The 16,848-nt window shown below is 48.8% G+C and overlaps 2 protein-coding genes across 10 annotated transcripts in view; one reads left to right on the top strand and one right to left on the bottom strand.

The window, feature by feature from the left end:
* Positions 1-4,016, top strand: part of PPARA (peroxisome proliferator activated receptor alpha) — a 71,252-nt gene extending 67,236 nt beyond the window's left edge. For all 8 annotated transcript variants that reach the window (XM_081249419.1, XM_081249421.1, XM_081249416.1 and 5 more), the window contains 2 exons: positions 341-788; positions 3,673-4,016. In XM_081249419.1, coding sequence (XP_081105545.1) covers positions 341-788; positions 3,673-3,920 — 696 coding nt within the window. In that variant the 3' untranslated portion in view covers positions 3,921-4,016. The remainder of the gene's footprint in view (positions 1-340; positions 789-3,672) is intronic.
* Positions 4,017-11,385: 7,369 nt separating this feature from the next.
* On the bottom strand, positions 11,386-16,004 carry CDPF1 (cysteine rich DPF motif domain containing 1). Of its 2 annotated transcripts, none has more exons than XM_081249054.1 (4): positions 15,986-16,004; positions 13,487-13,599; positions 12,316-12,427; positions 11,386-11,972 (listed from the first exon to the last, which is right to left on the bottom strand). In XM_081249054.1, exons 2-4 carry the CDS (start codon positions 13,597-13,599, stop codon positions 11,826-11,828), a joined length of 372 nt encoding a protein of 123 aa, XP_081105180.1. In that variant the 5' UTR covers positions 15,986-16,004; the 3' UTR covers positions 11,386-11,825. The 2 variants fall into 2 exon arrangements, with proteins under 2 accessions (XP_081105180.1, XP_081105179.1); XM_081249053.1 differs by lacking the exon at positions 15,986-16,004 and adding an exon at positions 15,509-15,803.
* Between the last annotated feature and the right edge of the window lie 844 nt (positions 16,005-16,848).

The following is a 16,848-nucleotide window of genomic DNA, read 5'->3' as shown; positions in this document are numbered from 1 at the left end:
CCCCAACCAGGAATCGAACCTGTGCCCCCTACAGTGGAAGCACGGAGTCCTAACCACTGGACCGCCAGGGAATTCCCAGAACTTCACTTTCTTAGCAATGAAATCCCCACCCAGTTTTAGGCGATGATGATTATTATCTTACTGATTTATATTGTCCTCTATTAAATGTCTTCTTGTCCTCAACTAATTTTGAGATTGTTTAAGAATGCGGACTGTGTTTTGTACATAATTTGATTCTCGACAGGTGGCTGGAATACTGCAGCTACTCATCAGTTTCTTGATAATTAAGAAGGCAGCTTGTCGCCAATTACCTGACTTATTCCAGTGTTTTTCTTGTCAGCCTTTTGTCATACACGACATGGAGACGTTATGTATGGCCGAGAAGACTCTTGTGGCCAAGTTGGTGGCCAACGGCATCCAGAACAAGGAGGCAGAGGTCCGCATCTTCCACTGCTGCCAGTGCACGTCTGTGGAGACGGTCACGGAGCTCACAGAGTTCGCCAAGTCCATCCCGGGGTTCGCAAACTTGGACTTGAACGACCAAGTCACTTTGCTGAAATATGGAGTTTACGAGGCCATATTTGCAATGCTGTCTTCTGTGATGAATAAAGACGGGATGCTGGTAGCATATGGAAATGGTTTTATAACTCGTGAATTCCTAAAAAGCCTAAGAAAACCATTTTGTGATATCATGGAGCCCAAGTTCGATTTTGCAATGAAGTTTAATGCACTGGAGCTGGACGACAGTGATATTTCCCTTTTTGTGGCTGCTATAATTTGCTGTGGAGGTAAGTTATTGATTTCACCAGCTGGTGCTGTGGCAATCACAGCCTCCTACCTAGAGAATTTGGCGGTGGTAAATCCGACGTGAGTGGGGTGGAGCCAACACTGTAGGGGAGGAGGGTGTCCGAGCCCCACACTGCCACTAACCAGAATTCAGTGAGAATGATATCAATATCATATCATACTATAGCATATGTTATTTTTTTCCATTTCAGAGCTTTTATTCTTTATTTTAAAAATTTTTTATTTTATATTGGAGTATAGTTGGTTTACAACGTTGTGTTAGTTTCAGGTGTATAGTAAAGTGATTCAGCTGTATGTATACATATATCTATTCTTTTTCAGATTCTTTTCCCATTTAGGTTTTTACAGAATCCTGAGTAGAGTTCCCTGTGCTAGACAGCAGGTCCATGTTGATTATCTATTTTATATATAGCAGTGTGTATATGTTAATCCCAAACTTCATGTTATTATATATAAACACATTTGTAAAGTATAAATGTTCTATCTGTAATTACATGAATATATATTTATTTAGAATATAATGGAAGATTAGGTATCATGAATAATTATAATGTAATTATATCTATTATATCTAATATCTATTATATATCAGATATAATTGTAATAATATTATAATGTATGGTGTATAATATCATCATATACAGTCGGCCCTCCATATCTGTGGGTTCTGCATTTGCAGATTCAACCAACTGCGGATTGAAAACATTCAGAAAAAAACATTTCCAGAAAATTCCAAAAACGAAACTTGAATTTACCACACACCAGCAACCATTTACATAGCATTTACGTTGTATTAGGTATTACAAGTAATCTAGAGATCATTTAAAGTGTATGGGAGAATGTGCATAGGTTATATGCCATTTTATATATGGGACTTGAGCATCCGTGGATTTTGGCATCTCGGGGGGTCCTGCAACCAATCCCCCACAGATACCAAGGGACGACAGTGTTATAATTATGTTATTATCATATTATATCCATATTACAGTATTCTATAAAGTCATACAGATGTTAGTACAGTTGCTGTCTCTATTGGTATATTTATGCTATTTCATAATGAAAAATATCAGTAGCTAACTGTCAGTGACTGCAAAGTGTGCTTTGCCAAAGGAAATGGATCCCAGTGAAGGAGAATCTAGGCCTCTGTACGGGGGAGCTGGCCCTGCAGTCCCCAGGTTTTTGGCTCGGTGTCACGTTCCTTTAAATAGCCCTGTCCTGGGTCTAAGAAGGTGAACCCTCTACTGTAAACTCGGCTGACCCTACCCAGCCTTAGGGGAGACCGAAGGGGCCACTGCCTCCTCAAGCTGCCTGAAGCTGTACTGTCCCCCACGAGTCCCTCACTCGCGGAATTGAGGCTGGCCACAGTTGCCCGGACTCTGGACGTGGAGCTGGGTGAGGGTGGCCCAGCTCCACGAGGTCTGTCCTTCTGACCATCCAGCTGGGCACAGGTGGAGGAAGTCCTGTGCTCTGGCAAAAAGCACAGAATGTAATCTGTCACCGTCCTTTGCACACTCAAGATGTCGTGTTGTGGGGAGAGCAATGCACAGCTATTTATAAGTAGTATGACAGCTTTATAAAAGAAATTTTAATCATAGATCAGAAAAATGTCTAGTGAGATATACATGAAATCTGTATGATGGGGTTAAAATTATGAGGGGGGGTTCACTTACTATTTTTTTAAATCTCTCTCTTTAAACATTTAGTAATTATTTTATAACCAAAAAAAAAAATGAAAAATCCACATCATGAGCAACACTTTTGAAAATCCTAGTAATGCATGGGACCCTAAAGAGAGCACTGCCTATTGAATACGGATGGTGGGGGCTGATTTTCTGGACCAAGGGCAGGATGCATGGATCTGAGCTGTCCCAGGAAGTCTGGTGTCTGTGTCTGAGGCACGCCGGGAGGTCACCTGGTGTCCACATCACCCTTCCTGCACCAAGCCTCAGACCTCCCCTCTCTGGGTCACCTCAGCATCCTCCCGTATCCATCCTCCAATTCATTTCTGGCTCCACCTTCTTTTCAGCTGATTTATATTGGAAGGTACCTATAACGGTGCTTTATACCACAAAACCGAAGTCAAACATAATCACACGCCTTAAATATTGTTGAAACCGAGCACCTAAGAAGACACAGGAAGAAGAATTTCATTTTCCATATTATGCAAAAGCAGTTTGTATGTATAGTTACTCCTCTACATACAGGTTTTCCCCTGACAGGTGGTAATCAGATAAATCCTAAGTGAAGCGGCCACCCTGTAAGGTAGCTAGTCATTTTAAGGTCGTAGGAATATTTAGGAATGAGTATTTGTCCTGTCTGCCCCTATCAGGCCCAGCGACTTGGGAAAAATCTAGTTCTATCTTCTAGGTAGGTTGACAGCATCTAAAGGCAGCTGAGCTTTTGGTAAAAAAAAAAAAGGCCGTGTCCAATCAGAATGTTTGGTTGTTCCAGAATTCCCTGGCAGTCTAGTGATTAGGACTCCGCGCTTCCACTGCAGGGGACGTAGGTTTGATCCCTGGTCGGGGAACTAAGATCCCACATGCTGAGTGGCGTCGCCAAAAAAAGAAAAAAAGAAAGGGCTTCCCTGGTGGCACAGTGGTTGAGAGTCCGCCTGCCGATGCAGGGGACACGGGTTCGTGCCCCGGTCTGGGAAGGTCCCACATGCCGCAGAGTGGCTGGGCCCGTGAGCCGTGGCCGCTGAGCCTAAGTGTCCGGAGCCTGTGCTCCGCAACGGGCGAGGCCACAGCAGTGAGAGGCCCGCGTACCGAAAAAAAAAAAAAAAGTTTTCTCAAACTGAAAAACAGTTATTAGGTATTAGCATGCTGGTAATTGCACTCAAACATCTCTGCTTTCTTTTGAGGATAGATCGGCCCGGCCTTCTAAATGTGGGACACATTGAAAAAATGCAGGAGGGTATCGTGCACGTGCTCAAACTTCACTTAGAGAGCAACCATCCCGACGACGTCTTTCTCTTCCCAAAACTCCTGCAAAAGATGGCAGATCTGCGGCAGCTGGTCACGGAGCATGCGCAACTGGTGCAGGTGATCAAGAAGACAGAGTCCGACGCCGCCCTGCACCCGCTGCTGCAGGAAATTTACAGGGATATGTACTGATTTCTTGGAAATGCACACAAAAAAGAAACTTTTCAAGCGTTTTTAAAGGCGACAGCACTACAAGTGAGAGATGGGAGCAACGCAACTTTGCACAAATGTCAGCATTTGAACCTGGGACAAAGGAAAGTATAAGCTCTAGGTAACCGGAATCCTGTTCCATGTTTCTTTCTTTTTTTAACCACTGCTTCAAGAAATGCTGGTGATAAACAGCTATTAGTCAGGACTTGGAAAATTACGCAGAATGGTGTTCAGTGGTCTGATTTAATGCACCCGATGTGAATCAATGCAGATTTCTTTGTCACATTAGGAATTTACTGGTGAATTAACCTCAGAATACGTGGTCTGTCTTCCCTTTTCACCACGTTTTGACTGTTGTGCTCCTTTATAATTTTGAAAACTAATCAGCACTTTTGAATTTTTATAATCCTGTAAACCTAGATGTCTCCAAAGGTTAGGTATTTTAAAAGTTTCCTGAATTTGAAGAAAGACAACATGCCGGTTTTGAATTGTAGGATTTAGAATGTCAAAGAATGATTCAATAAGCTATCAAAATGCAGCAATTGTTTTGTTTCAGTTCGCTGTTTTCATGGTGTAACTAATATGTGAAAAAGCCTGTTCCCAGGTTTGTGTAGAAGATCCCGGAAAGCCACGTCTCACGGGCCCTCTGGACTCGATCCTCTGCCTGTTTAAAGCTAGTGTCTGTGGTCAACAGGAACAAGACAGACTCTGAAGCATGTCAGTTTCCCATTCCTCTCACCTCCATTTCCTATCAAATCTGAACCAACCGACTCAGGCTGTTTGGGGGCCATGGTCACGTCTCCAGGGGCAAAGTGACAAGTTATTTGTAAATCTTGCTCTGGGCCCCCTCTGTCAAGGCAGCTCCTTGGTCTTTTTCTGTGTTGCTTTTTTAAACATGCGGCTTAATTTTTATAACTCTTGCTGGTGGTAGCTGCTCCCTGGAGTGGAGAAGACGAGGCACAGGTGACTTTATAGTGTGGCCTGGGGGCAGGGGTCTCATCTGGAGAATGAACGGGGCAGGCTGGGGCGGGGGGGGTTGGGGTGGATATGAAATGGTGGTTTTACTCATCTCAGGATGCACAACAGGCTGGTGGTTTTTACAAAGATTTTGAGGGTTGTTTCCTTTTCCAACTACATATGTAAGGTAGTTTTGCCATTATCTGCAATATCTGTTTCAGCCTTAAAGATCAACTTTTCAACCTTGGTCCAGTTAGGAAGGTGGTATGGATTATGGTTTTTGTCTGGAGCACATCGACCTGGAAATACTCTTTTTCTGTCCACCATGGTAGATTAATGGTCCCATCAGAGAACTTCCAGCAGTGCCTCCCCCGAGCCAGACTGGGCCGATACTGCCAGTTCGGCCCCTGGATGCCTCTTGGGCAATAGCATTTACGACCTGGTTGTACCCTTGATGCCCCTCCTCCTCTATCTTTAGGAAATTTGGTTCTATAAGGTCATTATTATTTGCCGTTAAAGAATGGCTAGGATTGAATTTCATAAACTTCCCAAGATCAGCATTATTGTAAATAAAACTGTGAGACTTCAACTAGAAAAAAGCAAAACTTACAATTAGGACATCCTTTTACACATTACACGTTTAGTGGTGTGTTTTATCTTTATTTTTTTTAAAGATCCAATCAGAGGATCTGCTGGAAGCAAATCAAAGCATTTCCACTTCAGAATGACACCAATCAGGGGTTGCCCTAAGTCAGAAAGGAGTTAAGCTTTGAGTCACAGGGTGCATCCGTGTCCCCATTCTTTCCTGAAATGTGAACTCCCTGGGCTGATGAGCCTGGAGGCCTGTGGCTTGTCCAAGGTCTCGGGGCAGGATCCCGGTGCCAGGTGTATGTGGCCTCTTGCTCTGGTGTCTTGGGACAGATCTATTCAAATGGACACAGCGTCGGAAAGTGAGCCTTGAGACTCAGGCTTTTGGAAGGGTTGTCTGTTCTGTTTAGCTTCTCATACAGCCTGTCTGAAAGAGCTCCTAGCTCACACGTGCCACGGGAACAAGCTGACGGCGGGCCCAGGTTCTGCATCAGCGGCGTTAGTGAGCGTCTGGTCCCCTTGGGGCCCAGCTAGACCACCAGCGATGCCCCTGGCGAAGCCACAGAGGACCTCAGCTTGAAAGCCACTTGACATTGTTCACTTGTTAATAGGAAGAAATTCATTTGAAATAACAGAGTCACTAATTGCCACTCAGAGTATTTGTGGTCACCTAATCAAAGATTTCTCCAAGCACTGATGGTCAAATATAGACGAATTATTCACCAGTTCAATATATGGTAGTTTTTCGAATAGTAGCTATTTGAAGAGCACACTTCTTGCTTGCTAGGTTTCCACAGATGTCAGCATGAGGTCCAATGGAAGCAGGTTCCAGAAGCTTCAAACCACAAGCGTGGAGCTGGCAGCCCGGGTTGCTGGATGCAGGACATGGCAGGACCCCCTTTCACAACCTTGACCCGCTCTTCAAGCCACTGTTTAAACCTGGTTCTTCCTTTCCTCAACTTGTTATCACAGAAAGTGCCAGACTCCTCAGAGACCACAGATTACCAGGCAGCCTTTGTCTGGGAAGGGGGGACCATGGGGCTCCTCCAGGACACCCTGCTGCCGTCCTGCCAACGCCCCTCCTCTCTGCCTCCTGGGCATCTCCAGTTGGGGTCCCATGCCCTGCCTTCTGCCCCTGCCACCCTGTGAGAAGCCTGAGGGCTGCACATGCGGGACGCCGCTGCCCTGACGTCCAGTATTGTCAGAAACAGGGCGCCCCAGCCGTCAGAGGAGCATTTTGACTACTGCCAGAGCGCCAGAACCCTTCCTGCTGCCTGCCTGGCCTCCGGTTTCCCTGTGACCTTTCTACAGCTCTCCGGTGAGAGGCGTTTCAAGCATCTTCCCAAAGAGGATATATGCACAGGGGTAAACAGTGAATGTGAATTGAGGGGAAAGAATTCCAGAATTCCAGAATGTCCGTGAGAGCTGTCCCTGTTAAAGGGAGTCCTTCCTTCTACTTTAAAAGCACAGAACGCACCTTTCCACGGTACTGATGCGTTTCCTACACTGGGCCACGTGAAACTCTAAGAAACAGACGACCTTGAGGACCGCGGACGTCCCAGCAAAGGGCAGCAGCCTAAGATCTGAGCAGAAGCTCAAGGCCCACGTAAGATCCTTTGTTTGATGTATGGTGATAAGTACTATTAATTGAGCAACTACTGTTTCCCCAAACCTACAGCATGACAGCTACCTCAATAGAGCTATCAAAAGATACTGTTAAAATTAAGGTCCACCTAACACTGGGCCTTTTGGTGCAGCCCTAGTCAGACCATCTGTTGTTAGGGCTCAGAGGCTGGATGCTCACCTTTGCTGTGTGCACACTGAGAAATGGAAGGTTATGTGGATTTTTAAAGGAATTTTATTGCTTAAAGGAAGCCTTGGGAATTCCCTGGTGGTCCAGTGGTGAGGACTCCACCCTTTCACTGCCGAGGGCCCGGGTGACCTGCTCACCCAGGGCCACCTCCTCTTGAGCTACGCCTGCTGGCCATGCATGAGCCTGTTCGCGGGGAAATCCTGGCAGATGAGGGTGGAGAGATGCCTCCGTGCAAGCCTTAGTCACAAGTCACACCGTGGCTTCACAAGGCCTTGCCACGCCCCAGCCCCACCTGTGCCCCTCTGTGCCTGACTCCTTTTCAAGCCACTGTGACACTGCACACGTTTGACACCTGGTGGCCAGATGCACGATGGAGGGTTTTTGTTTTTTTGTTTTTGTCTTGACCCAATGACCACATCTGTCTCTGGAATGTCTTAAGAAGTCCTGTTTAAATGTAAGTCCATTGTTTCAACCAGGGAGTCCGGCACTCCCAGCTAAGACCAACTTGGTTACCGGCCTGGCCTTTGAGGGGGCTTCCAGGGACCGGGGGAAAACCAGCCACCTTCAAGTGCCTCTTCCACCTGTGTGGCCTTTCAAAGCGCAGATCCCACGAGGAAAACGGTGCCAGGTGCTCACGGCTCCCCACCTGCGCTGTCCATGCAAGTTCCTGCTGCCACCTCCAATCCTCAGCCCCGTCTTCAAGTGGAAACACCAGCTTGGACGAAGGGCCGCCTGGCGGTGCAGGGTTAGCCCCAGGGGTGGCCTGCTTCCTGCACTTCCCGCCCCTGCGTTTAAGACGGGCAAGGGTGCAGCGAGGCGCTCCTTGTGGGTTAGCCCGGTGCCCGGGCTGCACGTGTTCCTGGAGGGGTCACTTGTTCTTCGGTTCACAACAGTGGTGTCGATTCAGGAGATGCGAGGAAATTGTACTGTCCATAGAAGTCGCAAACTAAGACCGATGCCACCAGCGGGGGGCTCAGCGATTATTAAGAAGTGTCCAGGGAGGATTTTTGCCACACTCACTGTTCCCACGGCGTTGGTGGTGCGGGCACTGGACGGTTCCAAAGACAGACTGTCTGTATTTATTCTTCTCGTTTGTAAGCGGCCCAGCTTCTCTTAAGTCTTGGTCCAAGCTGATTTACGGGGCTCCCCCGGGATTATGGATTCTTACCAACCAAGTCTTTGCATGGAGCTGTCAGCTAAGGGGACTCTTGCCTTCCTGACAGCAGTGACTTCCAGGCGGCACAGCAGGAAGGCTCCGCAGACAGCTTGGCTGGGAGGAGCGAATGAAAGGCCGGGACAGTGAATGCTGACAGCGTCCCCACCCCCTGCTAACTGGGCGCTTTCCTCCTCAGTGCAAGGGCTTTTCCGGTGGCGTGTTCTCCTCTAGGGACCTTCTGCCCAGAAAGATCTAAGGTTAGGCTCCAAAGGCCTAAAACTTTTTGCTGAGCTTTGTATCTATTTTTAGGTGCCATTTTAATACAATTCAGGAAAATGGTCGTGGACCCTCACCCCGTGAAACACACGGGAGTGAGAACAAAGGTAGTAAATTTGGTCTGACTCAGAATACAGGAGGCCCATTCTACTTCTGTGGAAACTACAGGACAAACTAAAATGTGACAGTGGAAGTTTTGCAAGGAAAAGAATAAGACAACGCGTCTTCACGCTTTCATTTAAAGAATTATGTAACGCTTTGCATGATGCTGTGTTTGTGGAACGCGGCAGGTCCTTAAACTTACCTCAGCAGAGTGGGCTGCTGTGGGTATGGCTGCTTATTAGGACAGAGAGTGAGAAGCCGCTGCCCGGGGCTCATTTCCAGATGCCCTTTCCCGGCTTGAGGCACCCGGACTCCTGGCTCTCGACAGACCATCTGCTTCTCAGAATTTCAGTTTGAGACAAGAGAAATGTAACCGTTTATTTCCACCCCTGTGAGAAAAGGGAGCTATGTGCCGTGGTCCAGGGGGAACACATGCAGTCACATATTTCTGGAACCCTTTGCCACATGGAACAAGACCACGCTGCACCCACATCAAGGTCACATCTTGACTACAGCAACTGGTAAACATCAAGGACTTCAGGCCCCGCGGCTGTTAAATGCATCATATGAAAAAAATCGAAGAAATATTAATTTTTTACATCACAAATAGCAAATTAAGACCCGGATCAGGTATTTTTCATTTCAAATGTGTTTGCTAGTTTGGGTGGAATGTGAAAACTTCCATGTTTTTCCCCAGAGAAGGTAATACACCAGCCTCCTCCTCTCTTGCCCTTCTCCCCCCCGCTGTCACCCTCAGCATCTAAAATTCATTAAGTGATGAACATTACAGCGTCATGCCAGCCAGAGCGCAGACCAGCTCCCCACCACGAGCCCTGGCTCCCCTGACAAGGGGTGGGGGCCACGGAGTCTCCAGGCCCTGAACACAAGTGAGTGGCTCATTTTTTCAAGGTCAAATCATTCACTTTGGGCAAATGTCTTTTCTTTTTAAAGGCACAGGCGGTCTGGTCCTTTCTTCAGGCCTAAAAAAAATGTACCTCACATGAGATGGATACCACTCAGTGCAGTTTTCGGTAAAATTACAGTATTCGGGTTCAAGTATCACTATTTTTTCTACACTGTATGGTAAAAAAAGAACTATGTTAATAGCTATATCTTAAATACTGTGATTTGAGGTTGTTTTTTTTTAAATCCTAATGTAAATATTTTACTCACAATCATGCATCTAATAGCAAACATTGGGATTCTTCTGCAATCAGTGTTAATTGACGTATACTCTCACTAGCCTGGCTCCTGGACTTGTTGGAAACACACAGGAAGCTGAAATATCACAACTGAAATACAACTGCACGCACACACGCACGCACACACACACACACACACACACATATCAGAGCTTTCCTTCTCTCCTGAGTCATGTGGAATTCATTTCCCTGTAAACCTGTTCCCTTCCTCATGCTTCACATGCAAGCAGCACGAATGAGTGAGTCTGTTTTATCATTTCTACCAGCAAGGCTGCCTCTGACCCAGGTCAGAAGTCACCGATTTCGCACAGCAGGATCCCGCTGGAGACCATGAACTATTCCTGTGTAGTAAGTAGCTGTCTGTTCTTCAGGGAATTACTACCTGTGGGTTGTTACCAAAGAACTTTGCAATTTGAAAGATGCTGATGGCAGTGATTGGCAATGGCTGGGTCTCTGCAGCCTCCAGAGCCCAACCCAGAGTATAAAGCAGAAGCCACAGAGCCCGTGAGTCTCCCATACGATGTTTTCCATACCTTGGCAGATTTCTTCCTGATGTGTATCTGTACCGCCCCCGGGACCCACAGGTCCGTCACACCCAAACCCAGGGGGAGCCTTTGCCAGACACGTGGCAGAGTGGTGCAGGTTCCCAAAGCCAGGACTGAGCTTGATTCCTTGGTGTGTTTATCGTTACTGTTCTTGGGTGCCTTATACTCTCAAAGTATTGAGGGGCTGACAGACCCTTTGTATTTTATATACTAAACAGGAGCAATTCCAAAGCAGATCTTTTCTGAGCAGGTTCTGACGCCCTCTCTCCAGCTCAGACCCTCCGGGTGTGACTGGTGGGGAATCCAGGGCCGTAGGAAGCCGGGGTGTGCGGAGGAGAGCAAATGGAATCTTCTTAGTCACTTTACTGGCAGTGGTTCCAGGCAATTAGAAAATGGCTATAAAATAACTTTAATTTTTTTTAAATTTTGGGTCTTACTCATTTTCCCTTTAGGAGATTGAACTGATCGTATATATTGATTTCTATCCTGAATTTATGGGAACTTAAATGTCTGGAATGTCCTACTGTAAGACTGATGAATGTAAAGAGTTAATTTCAGGGTACAGTGTTGCCTTAATGGTTTTAAAAAATAAACTATTTTTAAAAATTACCTGGCGAGTTTTCAGTGATGCTATGAGATGAACTGTTTGTTTGGTCTGAAAAAAACCAATCCCCAGCTGTAGGGTCTGCCCTTAACCCGGAACAGTCCCCCAGCCCCACAGCTGACGTGGTCTCTACCTGTAGAGCCCAGTGACAGAGCGGACCTGGGACAGTGTGGCCCCAGAAGACAAAACCCAGCACAAACATCGGTCAGTAAAAGCTCTTTATTCATCCTCTCATCAAACACGTTTCTAACACACTCCAGGCAGCGTGCACTGGTCCTGCGGAAACTACAGAATTGGACAGAGCAGTTCCTGCCCTCTAAGAACTGGCAGGCACATGGCGAGCCCACATTCAGTGTCTCACCAATTGCTAAGGTGGGGGCCATGAGGGCAGGGGTGCTGCGGTCTTCGGAGCACCGGGGTCTGGGGTCTGCCTTTTGGGCACCCTCTCTGCGTGGCTCCTGGCCCTGTTGCTGCTGCAGGCAGACCCCAGCTCCCTTTGGCTGCAGACACGGCTCCCGATGGCCCAGAAGCAAGGTCGGTCACGGCGGCTCCCAGCTTGGCCTCATCTCTGAGCCAGGCCACAGAAGCCCGCTGGCCAGGAGCCCCGTGCAGCGCACTGCTGTGGACCTGGTACCTGACTGGACTCATGTTCGAGAACCAGGCTGGCTGGCAGGCCTCTTGGATGGGACTTTCCTTTTCTCCAAGTCTTGCTGAATTTCCTGAGGGAAAGCATCAATGTTCTCCCGGACACAGGGGAGGCAAAATCTCTTGGAGTAGAATAAACTGCATTCCTGAAAGAAGAGGGGGACGGAGGAGCCTGAGTACCATGGGAAGCACACTGCAGCATCTCCCAGAGCCTCCAAGGATCTCTCTTCCTCAAACCCCAATGAGACCCTCTAACTGACCCCAGCTTGCCTGTCCCCTACCCCTCTGTTGGCTGCAGGGACCCACCCATAATGCAGCAGACCAGCTGCGTGACTGTGAGGGCTCCCAGGACCACCAAGGCCAGGAAAGGCTGCCGCTCACACTGTCCCCGGGAAAGGCTCACGTGTCACCTGTCTCACAGTCACGCACGTGAGGTCCCAGCCACAGGGAGAGAGGGAAGGCGGCCCCGGCCGCACACGGCTTACCCACCGGGCCCACGCACACCAGCCTGCCGCATAAGCTGCATCTCGAGCCGAGGATCAGGAATCTGTCCTTGTTGGGGGTGAAGGGGTCCCTCATGACGTAGCTCTCCTCCAGGAGGCTGCAGGACAGGAAGTGGTGCCAGTGGGCAGAAGGGCCCAAACCTCTGCTGACGAAAGGTAGCCAGCTGCACGGACCTCCCCGGGGCCCGCTCACCGCGCGTGCTCATCGCGGGGAGGGGTGGCCCCCAGTGCCACCAAGTAGCAGCAGAGAGGCAAGCAGTGGCGCCAGGCTGGGATGCAATGAGACCTGCTCGGGCTCCGTGTCAACCGCAGGGAAAGAAACCACTCCTCCTCGGCCCAAAGAAGGGCTGCTGCAACTCGGCCCCCAGACCCCAGCCTGACTCAGCAGGGCGGCGGGCGGGCACAAGACCTCCATGCGAGCTCTCCAAGCCCTCCCCTCACCTCCGGATGACACCCGCTCCCAAGCCGCCTGCTTCCACACAGGAAGAACAGGGCGCTTTACACTGGCTACGGTTCTGGCCTCACAGTGCACATCAGAAAGGAGACCAAGAGGATCCGAGGCAACACCCCAGGGTCCTCAGGGCCGGAGGAAAGAAGCCTGGCCCCCGCCGCTTGTCCCACGTAAGGTACTGGTCAGATCCCCACAAGGTGGCCTCTGATGGAGGACAAGTTGAAGGTCAAGAATCAAGCCCCGGGACCCACTGGCTCTCCTCTGGGCCATCCATGGGCAGATGCACAGGAAGCTGGTCCTCAGGGCTCACTCCCACCAGTACAAGAGCCGCAAGGCAGGCAGCTTCCCGCTGAGAAGGTGTCTTCGTAGGAACCAGCAGGACCAGTGACAAGGCCCAGCCCCAGACGCGGTGGCCTCTGCAGCTCCCTGCGTTCCCAGCTGCTGAGCTGTTTCAGCCTGAGCCACGGTGCTTCCACCCCACAGCTGGAGCAGGTGCTGGACTCTGGGCTGAACAGGGACGAAGGAACGGGAAGGTTCTAGGAGAGCCGGATGGCCCTCGAACCTTGCCCTGTGCCTTCCTGGGTCACACCTGAAGTGCCCAGAGCCCGGGCCGGGTGGCCCCAGACACAACACCCAAGCCCTGTGTCAGACTTAAGTCAGCCAGCTCTGGGCGGGCTCTCTGGGGTGCTGGGACCCTGGTACTCACACGACAGACTGGGTGCCGGGGGGCTGCTGCCCCACGTAGCTATATGGAGCAGTTAAGGCACAGAGCTGGCACTCAAACACACCCAAGGGACGGCGCTCCACCTCACACGCCATCTGCAAGGTCAAAAGACAGGGCATGTCGCCTACAGAACCAAGAGCTACCCACATCTCAAAGCTCCCCACTGCCTGCTCCTTACCCACAGGTGAGAAGGGCACCGTACAGACAAGGCACCTCAAGTTCAGAGTAAGTGACGAGACCTGCTCAAGGTCACACGTTCTTTTCAAGCGCACTTGAGCTATTCACCAAGATAGACTATATTCTGGGCCATAATATGAGCCTCAAACTTTAAAAGCCTGAAATCATAGAGTACATTCTCCAACCCCATAATAATTAAATTAAAATCAGTAACAAAGAGATACATGGAAAATCTCCAAATATTTGGAAATTAAATGATATACTTCCAAATAAACCATAATTCAAAGAAGAAATCACAAGAGAAATTAGAAAATATTTTGAACTAAATGAAAACTAAAATACAAAATGTCAAAATACGTAGAATGCAGCTTAAGCAGTGTTTACAGGGACATTCACTGTTTTAAATGCTTAAATTGGAAAAGAGGGTTTAAAGTAAATCATCTAACTTTCTACCTTAAGAAGCTAGAAAAATGCAAATTAAACTCAACATAAACAGAAAGAAGAAAATAATAAATAACACAAATCAAAGAAACAGAAAATGGACAAACAATAGGAAAAAAAATCGATAAAACCAAAGGTGGTCATTTCAAAATGTCAATAAAGTTGACAACCTCTAATTAGACTGATCAAGAAAAACAGGAAGAAAATACAAATTACCACAATGAGGACTGAAACAGGGGACATCACTAAGACTACAGACATTAAAAGGATAATAAAGCAATGCAGTGACCTTTTTTACCAAATAAATCTGACAGTTTAGATGAAATGGACATATTTCTTGAAAAAACACCATTTATCAGAAGTGCCTCAAAATAGAAAACCTGAATAGCCCTTTATCTATTAAGAAAACTGAATTCATAATTTAAAATTTTTCTTTAAAATGAAATAGAACAAAAACAAACAAAAAGAACAAAAAAAAGAGAAACAGAACACCAGCAAAACTTCACACCCAGATGTCTTTACCAGCAAATTGTCAAGCATTTAAGGAAGAAGTAATAACAACCTACAGAAACTGTGTCAGAATACAGAGAAAGGAACACTTCCCAAGTGATTTTTGAGGCCAATATTACATGGACACCAAAACTGCCAACATTACCCTGATACCATTCATCAGACAAGGCTACTACAGGAAAACTACAGAGTAATATCCTTCACAAGCAAATATGTTTAGCAAAATATTAGCAAACTGAATTCAATAATACATAAGAAGCCTAGGGCGTCACGACAGAGTGGATTCAACCCAGGAAGGCAATGTTGGCTCAACATTCGAAAACCAGTGAATGCCAACTCATGAGAGCAACAGAATAAGGAAGAAAACCACACCATCATTTCAATAGATGCATAAAAAAACATGACAAAATTCAAGGCTTTGGGTGGTGCTTCAGAGCCAAGGGGCTCCCCACCTGACTACAGAATAAATTCCCTTCCTTGGCATTTAAGGCCTCTTTAACTTGAGACTTATCTCCCAATGACTCTGCCGTCCAGCTCCCACCCCTCCATACAGCAGGCTGCAGTTCAAGCGGCTCCATCACTGTCCTTCAGGTGTTCCCTGCACTTTCTCACACACACACACACCCGCCCCGGCCTTCGCTCCTGATGTTCCTGCCACCTGGAGGGTTTTCCCCAATGTCTCTACCTATGGCATTGCCCTCTGGCTGCCCTGAAGATTTTCTGTTCACCTTTGGCTATCGACAGTTTGACTATACGACTACTTTTTTTTTTTTTTTTTTTCCTTTTAAACCTATTTATCCTGCTTGGGCTGCTTTAAGCATTTTGAGCTGTGGTTTAGTATCTTTCATGACTTTTGGAAAAATCCTTAACCATTACCGCTTCAAATATTTCTTCTGCCCCATTCTTTCTTGTCTCCCGCTGAGATTCCAACCGCAAATACGTTAAACTTTGATGTTGTCCCGCGGTTTTTGGACCCTTTGTTCTGCGTTTGTTTTTTTCTACTCTTTTCTCTCTGTGTTTCAGTTTGGGTCATTTCTACTGCCCTGTCATCAAGTCCATTGATTTTCCCTTGGTTATGTCGAATCAGCCGACGTGCCCTCGAAAGGCTCCGCGGCACCGCGCAGTCCGGGCGGGACCGGGGATGAGTCGGGGCACAGGCTCCGGGGATGAGCCGGGGCGCAGGCTCCGCGGCCCGCCCCCAGCGCCGTGGGAGGCCGCTCGGGCCTCCGGCGCTCGGAACCCCGCAGGGCTCCGCGGAGGCGCCCAGGCCGGGCCGGACGCACGAGACGCGCCGGGAGGGACCCAGGCGCAACCGCACACGTCCCCGCCAAGCCGCCAGGCCGCGCCACTCACCGCCGCTACCGCCGCCACCGCTGCCGCCGCGCGGCCGAGCCCACGGCGCGTGCGCGGTGAGGCGCGGGGCGGGGCCTCGCGGCGGACTTCCGCCTTGCACTCCGCCTAGCTGCGGTTTCGCGTACCGGATCTCTCGGGATTGGCAGCGGCTGGGCAGCTCCTGGCTAGCTCAGGCCGATGTGGCCTGACGTCCTGGCTGCTTCAAGGCTCTCAGCTTCTTTCTGGGTTTCCCACCGGGCTCCACGGAGTCGGTGCCGCCGGTGCGCGGCCCACAGATAACTCGGCCCCAGCCGCATTTCCATCCCCACGTGGTTCCTCTCACCGCGCGCTTCGGACCGAAATGCCCTGGTTTTAGTTCTCATGCTACCCGTCCCCCAACTAGGACGGAAGCCTCCGGGGCCTGGGGCCAGGGCCGCAGGCAGTGGTTACTATGTGCCCTAAGGCAACAGACAGAATGGGTTCAAAATGAGCCCTGTGGCTTCCTGCGACCTTTAAAAGCTGTGTGCAGCCGGGACTTGTCACTGTACTCCTCCAAAACCTTCAAGTGGCCTAAGTGGCCTGCAATGCCCGTCATCATCTGGGACCACCATCCTTCAACTTCCAGGTCTTCACCTTGGGGCACCAACCACGTCAGCTACCAAAAGTTGCACTGGACCCCAAGCTCCCCGTCCCGAAGCTCAGACAAGGGCTTCCCTAGACCTGCAGTGGCCGTCCCACCCCACTCCTGGCCCCTCTACTCGTGTGTATTCGAAGCACCATTCTACGGGGCTAGGGGATGATTCTGAAGCCAGCAGCCCTGAGGTTTGGGACTTTTTCCTTTGGGGAATCGAGAAATAAGGATTATATAAGGTGTCTTAGTAATG

Source organism: Mesoplodon bidens (assembly GCF_964165515.1).
Source record: "Mesoplodon bidens genome assembly, chromosome: 11".
Lineage (NCBI taxonomy): Eukaryota > Metazoa > Chordata > Mammalia > Artiodactyla > Ziphiidae > Mesoplodon > Mesoplodon bidens.
Note: the sequence above shows the minus strand (reverse complement) of the source record. Positions and strands in the feature narration are given on the sequence as shown.